General features: G+C 37.3%; 1 protein-coding gene across 2 annotated transcripts in view; it reads right to left on the bottom strand.

The window, feature by feature from the left end:
- Window positions 1–895: 895 nt before the first annotated feature.
- USP6NL (USP6 N-terminal like) overlaps window positions 896–9,206 on the bottom strand; it is a 70,035-nt gene continuing 61,724 nt past the window's right edge. For both annotated transcript variants that reach the window (XM_053465220.1, XM_053465219.1), the window contains exon 14: window positions 896–3,068. In XM_053465220.1, coding sequence (XP_053321195.1) covers window positions 1,678–3,068 — 1,391 coding nt within the window. In that variant the 3' untranslated portion in view covers window positions 896–1,677. The remainder of the gene's footprint in view (window positions 3,069–9,206) is intronic.

Here is a 9,206-nt window from a genome sequence, read left to right as displayed (position 1 = left end):
TCTAAGTGCCTTCTTAAACCTGAATCAAAAGCGTGTCAGTTCCTTATTTTTTGTCCTAACAAGACGAAAACAAAAATGCATATTTTCATGTAATAAAGGCTTGTAGTTAGCTCCTTGAAAACCAGAAAAGCTACATATATTTTTCTAGGTACCTATATCTGTAAATTTTGTTATAAACAGTAACCATTTTAACATAACACACAGCACGTGTTAACTAGCTATTAAAGCTTCATGTTTTACCCCGTTACATAAGGTTTGCTTTTATATTAGCAGTCCCCCCCCCAGCATGCAAAAGGCCTAGCTCCTGCTCGTTTTGGAATAATGCGGACCACAGCTTTGATGTTCTGTACATTATTGCATTAACGTTCACTTTCACGTGGGATGCAGTCAACACCTACATTTCACAGCTGGTGCAGCACTTTCAAAATCAATCGCAGAAGTATATGGTGTCAAATGGATAAAATAAAGCCTTTTTATAGAGAGTATTCCAGGACTGTTGGAAGACAAGCCATTAGGTTTAATGCAACCCAGGAAGAATCTATAACCTTTACTCAGACAAACTTCTAGCACTATCAAAAGTTTGCTAAAAGAAATAGTACGCTCAAAGGACTCTGTGAGCTTCAGTAAAGAAGTTACTTCAAATCGAGCCTTGTGATCTATACCATCTGCAGATGCAAAGGGAGACCACTTTCATCTACAACACAATTGAAATCTCTTAAGGAACAAAAGACATTCACAATCTTGCATCTGGCACAAAGCATTGACGGCCTTTCCACACTAAGCTGGCTCAGGAATTACAGAAGATGTGAAATCACCATTTGTAATTTTTGTTTTTCAAACAACTCCCAGGAAATCCATATTTGTGTACCAAGTATACTAGTGGGCACCATAATGGTTCTTTTTTATAAACTGATCTGCATAGACCGCAGTTTCCATTAGCTACACCATAGTAAGCTGCCATGGTGAGTGTCACATTGCAGCCTGGCCACATGACATGCATACTAAGCAGAAGTATATTTTTAGGGTCAACTATAGAATTTGGACAATAATACATTGCATAAATGGGAGCAATTTTAAAGGGCTGTACAACTCGAGTTCTCGAGAGCCATAAGCAGGCCAGGAATTACTTAAAACAAGTAACAATGTTTTTGTTTTTTTTATTATTGAGATGGGATATCCAAAATTGTGACCTGTTTGTGGACGTCAAAGACTGGGGTTGTGCATCCCTGACATTTAAGGTGAAGGCTGCATAAAGCTCAGAATAAAAAGATCTATTTTTCCCTTTAATTAAGACCAACTGATAACCTTGACACATAACATCCTGACTGAAACCTCCGTAAGCCACATTGGGATACAAACACAAATTGTGTTAATATCTTTTTCCCCAACAATATATATTATACGCAGAAGAAAGGTCAATGTCTATGTTTCTCATTCTGAAAGGTTCTGAGGTTACCTAGAACATCCCATGACTACACACATGCACTTTGTTTATTGAAGCACATCTGGCATAATCTGCATTTCATTGTTTAAAGTACAATAACCGATTTAAACCCTTCTAAAACAAAATGCACCGAAGCAAATATTTAAGTTTGAAATGTTGTTTTTTTCTAAACAAGCCAACAGTTTATGTTTGCCCTGTTTTTAAAATGACTTCATCAAGCAGTAAATATTTTTTCACAGCATCACTGATTCATGCATTATGATCCCATCACGAGGATTTCTGAACGGTTGTCCACTAACTCCAGAGTTTGAATGAAGATACCGAGGTTGATTAACGTGTTCATTGTGTGGAGAAGTCCTGTATCTCGTTGGGTTATTTATAGACAAGGATGAAAAATTATAGGCCTGATTTGGTGAGTGTTGAACCCCAGGAGACTTTTGCAAACTGGACATGTAACCTCTGGAGCTTTCCTTGTTTAACGGATGTCCATTGGTTCCTAATGTTACATCTGGAAAATATGTGTAGGATGTGTTAGGATAATCTACTGAGGGTAATACATATCTGTTGTTTTCCCTTGGACTAAAACCGCCTAGCCGAACAGTTTCACTGTCATCCGCTGGTAGAACTTCAATCCTGTTGGAAGGTGATGTATAAGGGTACTGCCTAGCAGACGATTTCACAGGCATTTTATCTGGAAAAAAGTCAAAGTTATAATCATATGATCGATTTGATGGGCTAATCCAGTTTACCGGGGAATGATGTTCACTATTCATTCTACTTGCTGAATATTTAGTGTTATCACTGTAAAGAGGTGGATCACTATATACAGGTGGTGACTGCTTCATGTTATACTCAAAATCAGTATCCCGATATGGAGAATGTGGCTGTATAATTCCCATGTTTTCAACTGTTCTTGGTGGACTGGAACTTTTTGAAGGATGTCTTGAAGAAGTGCCAGTGGAGTACATTACATTTCTTTGACTAAGAGAATCTGATCGTTGCCTGATGTCTTCAGCATGATTATCATTTTCATGTTCACCTCCAGAAACATTATCATACTGTGATGCATTAGATCCTCTTTTACCATCCATGTCAATAACCCTGCCTTTTTTCTTAGTGATCAGAACTTGAGATTCAAGATGACTTGAAACATTATAATCTGGTGGTCTTCCTCTTCCGTCACCATGTTTCATCATTGGATCCTTATTTTTGGATTCTGATGGCAGGTTCCATCTAGGAGCAATTCCCTTTGAGGCACTGGATGCTGCATTTGAGTTCTGGTTAGCTGTAGCATGATTAGATATTTTATCATTGTCTTGAGTAGCTACAGCAGGCTGTGGATATTTCTGCTGTTGTGTTTCTCCCTTATTCTGTTCAGGACGGTTGTCTATGGGGCCTCGCTTTGGAGTTTTTAAATTGGCTTTTTCCATGGAGTTATTTCTTCTTCTTTCGATGCTTGGGGACACTTGCTGTCCTTTATTGGGAGATGGTACTTTTTCTGCTTTCATCTGAGAAGGAAGTTTGTTGGTAATCTTTTGTCCGTTCATAACATGATTGAGATGTACTGGAGGTGGCTCGTAAGGAACTTGGCCTAGTTGTTTTTTTGGAAACTCTTCATCTTTCCCTAGGATTAAATACAAACACTACAATTAGAAAAGTACAAATAGAACTTTCACATCTCATGTTGTTTTAATGGACGAAAACAATTTGATAAAAACCAGTTACCTGAATTCTAAAATTTGGATTCTACATTTATTTCAACATACGGATATAGATATCAAACTGATTATTTAGTGCTATTTTTCTATTAGGAATGTCTTTGTATATTACTCCTTCTAAAGGATAATCTACCTCCTCTATGGGCATGACAAAAGTCCAGTTGTGCACACCTGAATCAAAAACATCCTTCTAAATTAAAAAGGGGTGTACCAAAAATAGGAACAAAATGTTTTATTTATATATAAATAATAATAAAAAAAAACTATGGATTCCTCCATAAATTCTTTCTTAATATGCAATTATTTCCTTAAAAATCATATATCCATAAAACATGCGATCTATAACATTAATTCTACATTAAATGTGTTAGAAACTGCAATGATTCCAGAATTTTCTATAGCCTTTGTGAAGTTATGTTCCACAATCTGCCTAAAGATGCTCTGAAAAAAGTTACAATCTGTTCCGTGAATCTACTTGTGAACAGGATCATTTAGCAACAGCATGGTACTTCTTTTAAGTGAGCAATTTTTAATATCAAGTGGTTATTTTGACAGTTATTTTTAAACCCATCATTTGTAATGTCTATGATTCATGTACATATACATAAAAGTAAATGTATAGACCGTTTACATACTGAAAGCTAAGTTCAGAAAACATTCTTACAGATTCATAGTAGCCATTAGAGATGCTGTTCAATTAGCTCAAGAGAGAAGTTCACACTAGACATCCTTGGAATATGGCTGAGCTAAAGCAGTTCTACAAGTGAGAACAGTCTAAAATCCTCCTGAACTTTGGACGGGTACGATCTGCAGCTACTGAAAACACTTGCGGTTAATACCGCCAAAGGAGGTTCGACAAGTCATTAAATCAAAGGGCTTCCAAGGTTTATTAAATCCAGCCTTTCCACCAGCATTGTGAATCTTTAATGGGTGCACTGAATAAAGGCATGAAAGATCTATATATATATGATACAAAAGCAAGGCTAAGAGCCTGTGATCCAGATGGGTAAGCAGGTACTGGCAAATCAATCTGACATTGTGGTGGTAGACAAGGACCAGAAGACAGTGGTGGTGATAGAAATAGCAGTTACATCAGGAAGGCGTATGAGAAGCTGGAGAAGTACCAGGGCCTGAAAGGAAAACTAGAGCAGATGTGGAGAGTGAAGGCCAAAGTCGTTCAATTAGTCATAAGACCGCTCGGGGCTATGACTCCTAAGCTGGGAGAGTGGCTTCAACAGATTCCAGTAACAACATCAGAACAAACTGTCCAGAAGAGTGCAGTGACTAGGAACAGCTAAGATACGCAGAACCCACAACATATATATACATATAAAATTGTCAAGGTCACCTTATTGTTTAATTGGTGAGGAAAATCTCACATAAACTCATGGGTTAGTGTGAAGCGAATGCATAACACCTTAAAGTGAAAGATGTTGGCTGTTCTGGAGTGGTCATTTACTAACTTTAAGAGCTTCCGTTGGAGCTTTTTCCTCTTTTCCGGCTTTCTGACATATGAAGATATACTAATAGATACAAAGTCACACAAAATTACTTCTAGGCTTCACAATAAGGATTAAATGCCTCCTTTAATTTATGTTGTAAGCAAGTACATTACTCTGGAATGGTCTTCTCATTTTACATACTGTTAATAAGGCATTCTGGATTAAGGAATGTTTATTGAGCGTAAACAGGACTGCTTTAAGTTGGTACCTAAAGTGTTAAGACACTTCATATGCAAAAAGCAGCCAATCTTGAGAACAGACAGGGTAAAAGTAAGGGCAGAAGAGCACAAGGTCCCCATTTGAGACATGGACCATGTTGGGAGAATTAAATGTTCTGGCCTCTCTTTTTTTCCTCTCGTGAAAAATATAAATGAGGTTTTAATCGCATATAGATTTTCAGAACAGAAAATCAGATCCCAGTATTAAAGTATTGATGGGATTGATCAGTTCAGGTTGAAATAATGGCCCTCTCACAAATGAGAAACTAAGCTGTTAAAATGTCTTTCAATAGCAGTTCTTTTTCGAAGTACGTGTGGTACTACCACAACACAAGCTGCATCAGCTACTACTAACATTACAGATGCTATGTTTCATGTCTATACCACTGTTTGCTTAGGCACATGTTAATGAAGATATATCAGTCAGGGGCATGGTGGGCGAGAGCTATAAATTAAATATAGTGTTCATTATATCATTCTATGTGCAAATATAGTTATGGAGAAACCAAACACCACAAAGCTACAGATCATGGTCACAGGGCCGGCCCAAGACATAAAGCCACCTGGGGCGAAGTTTAAAATGATGCCCCCCCCGCTGACATCAGGGGGGGGCATTTTAAACTTCGCCGACACCATTATCTACCCTATCCCCCCCCTCCCTCTCCCTTTGTTCTTACCTTTAAACAGTCCTGCGGCGAGTCTCCCTGCTATGACACTGTGCCGGCTTGTAATGCTGAGCGCCGGAAATTTACGTCACTTCCGGCGTTCAGCATTACAAGCCCGCACCGAGACCGAACTAGAGGGCTCGCAGAGGATAGAGAGAGGCGCCGAGCGGGTACTGGCATCTTGGTAAGCGAAAACCACTCGGCGCCCCTCTCTTTCCTCCGCTTTAAAAAAACAAAAAAACACTTGGGGTGGCAAAGTGCCGCCTCTTCAAAAGTGCCGCCTGGGGCAATTGCCCCACTCTGCTCCATTGTAGGGCCGGCCCTGGATGGTCAGCAAAACAAGAAAGGGGGATCACCAGTCACACAATCAAGCATGAGCTCCTGTCCTTAAGTTTAAACTTTTTTTTGGTTACCTTGAATTTATGGAATATCTTCACCACTTACAATTTCGAATAACTCTGAAACAGATTTACTAGCATTTGAGGCAGGGCCCTCTTCTGTTATTCTACCTGTACGTGTTAATGTAAAGGTTAATGTTATTGTTAATGTTCTCTCTTCCTTATTGTAATACAGCCACGGAATCTGTTGGAACTCTATAAGTAAAATATGAAGCAATATAAAGTACATGATTCAAGGTTAAACAAATCCATTTAAGAAAAGAAACGTATCAAAACACCCAGGGCACCTTCTATGTAAGAATGTAATAAAAGCTCATTGTTAACTATGAATTCATTTCAAAAAATATATTAAAAAAACAGCAGCAGGGTGTTTTTGATCAAACAACAAACATGATTCCTCTCATACAAAAATTTCAAAAGCTGCAATTCACAATCCAAGCGTACAATACTTAGCCCAGATTTGCAGTGCTGTGTCCCCTAATAAAAGTATATTGCATGAGGTTATTATTCCTGCTCTTTAATGAAAACAATCAATCTTTGCCCACTGCAAGACTTCGCAAACCTGCTCACAAAATGATACCATTTTGTTTTCTAACATAATGGTCTATTTTTCACTTAGAAAAATAAGTGTTTTCAAAGTCTTACATTGGCTAAACCATTTTATTTAAAATATTATTTGACATAAAATGGCTGCTTTGTACACGTTCCTGAAATGCATAACATGCACCAAACCTGAAATCTCACTTAATATGAACAGAATTACCAGCCTTTATACTTATTTCTGTTGCCAATTTTGTTTTGTTTTTTTTAAATCATTTTGGCGTACCAAAAACTGACATTTTCATACATTGCAGGTCACATTTTACCGTGTGGTTTGCATGCCTTTTTGTTTTTATACTCGCACAATGACAATTTTGCATGATCCTCCCCCATTTCCTGCCTGAAAAGCCTTTAAAAATCACCCCCCGTTGTGGATTATCAATTTTGCGTTGGGTTCACCTATACAACAAATTGAATTATTCATTAATACTCTTTCAGAAATGGATGTCAGAAATCATTTTTAAAAGAGGGAGGCGACACTGAAGACAAAAGCCTTTTTAATATAATCTATCTTTGTCAGGAATGATATTTAAATACATGCACCTTCTGTTAATAATGTCACTTCTGCAAATCAGCTGGGATTTGTATTATTCTAGCTTCCCACCCACCGTCTTTTATTATGAATACGAGTAGCAGATTTTTCTTTTTTAATACCCAACTTCGCGAAATTAGTTCATTTTAGAGTTATGCTCTACAACAAGGTTTTGCTCATGGAACCACTACTTTGGCCTTATAAAGAAACAAAACAATATATGTGTATGCAAGCAATGAACCACACTAATCTACCAAGAGAATAGTGTGTGATTATATATATTTGTGTGTACAAGTATACATGCTATATATATCATGTATACTTGTACACACAAATGAAAGTAAAAATCTCCAAATTGCCAGTTGTTTTCTTAAAGTTTTTCTACTTTTTAACACAGTAGTTTTAAATCTTTTCCATAGGCTTCATAAAGTAAATAAAATCAGCCTATAATTATGTGGTAGTCTGTTGCCCCCTGGTGGCCAACCTTTTCTCTGCAACAATTACTCCACATACATTGAGGCCACCCGTTCTAGGTAGTCTGATGCCTTGAGAAACCAAAACGCTACACAAAGGCAAAGGACAAGGGTTTAATTGAATATTAAGTAGTAAGAAAGAAAAATGTTACTAAACAAACTCTAATCATGGCACTGAATTCCTACAAGTTATAAAATATTTATAATAAAACTTGTTTGTATAAAGCCTTTATTGATAAGTTGGTTAGAATGTTAAAAATACAAAAGTATTCTGAACAAAAGCATTCATATCTAACATGTGAAAAGAGGCGGAATATAAGAACAATATTAAGGCTAATCAATGGCAAACCGAGCTTTTAAAACAAATCACTTCCTTAAGACTAAATGCTCCCTTAACTATCACAGCATGGATTAAGTCGAAGGAAAGGGCAGGCATTGCTTTATTTTTGTTAAATGTCACAAGAACCGACTGCTTTCCATGGTGATAAAAAATTGACATGGTGCGCCAGCATTTAGCAGTCATTATAATGAGAAATAATGTGCTGAAAATTGCAAAAGAAAAAGCCCGTTATGCCTGTATATTACATTTAGACTTTATTTATAGAGCACCAGCAGGGTACAGTGGGACTATGACACTATAGAACAGCAAATGCCTAAAAAGAAGATTACAAGGTGCGAATATAGATTTCTGCAGCGCTGTACACAAGAGGAAAGATTTAGAGCAGTGAATGTCAGAAGAAAACGTTTAGACCATTTGAAAAAACACAGCTACTGGAGACTTAATTTGGCCCTACTGAACATCTCACAATGATCTGAAGCATATGCCTTTCAATGTTTAATAAAAGGCTACAGGATTTAAACTCTCTTGGCCTTGTTATAGTGATATGAAGTATATGGATATCAACTTCATAGCATCACAAGCTGAGGCTATTTCACATAAATTATTTACAAAATTCATGCCTGATCTGTAAGATAGCGGCTGCCAAGAAAAATAATGTGTGTTAAGATAATCTCAACATTAAAAAAAAACATAATCATTTACTTTGACTAAAGTGTTGGCCTTTACTGCATATGACTTCTGAAAGTTCTTGAGTTCATACGTAATCCAGTATGATGGATCCTTGGAAAGTCACTGCGCTGGTACAAAGTACCCAGGGAATATCTTCTTCATTAGGATAAGGAGTACTTGTGCAAACAGCATAACAAATAAAGAACCCATATACCCTTCAGTTAGCTACAAAGTGAACATATGGGTGTTGTACAGACCTTTTGTACAAATGCATTGGTGTCCTTTGAGATATAATCAAGTTTGAGAACCTTACACAAAAGTGGCAAGAACCTTAGACCCATCCAGGAGGGCTGTGTTAAATATATAGGCTTATACAAGCGAACCATCACAAATGCTTTCTGCAAGGCACACAGGCTGGCAATAAAAGATACCCATGTATAAAGCCTTACCAGGGACACAACGAGCCAAATATTTAATTAATGGCAGGCAACAGATGGCTGTGAAACCAGCCAACCAAAGGAAAAAAGCCAAACCTGTGCAAAAACAAAATGTAACGGATTGCCTACTAGCATACAATAGCCACTTCTGTGATTCAATGTTAACTGGATATGTTAGATATGCATAACAAACGGCTTGCTTATTGCCAA

This window comes from Spea bombifrons, chromosome 4, assembly GCF_027358695.1.
Source record: "Spea bombifrons isolate aSpeBom1 chromosome 4, aSpeBom1.2.pri, whole genome shotgun sequence".
Classification (NCBI taxonomy): domain Eukaryota; kingdom Metazoa; phylum Chordata; class Amphibia; order Anura; family Pelobatidae; genus Spea; species Spea bombifrons.
The sequence above is the reverse complement of the archived record's forward strand: the minus strand, read 5'-3'. Positions and strand labels throughout refer to the sequence as shown.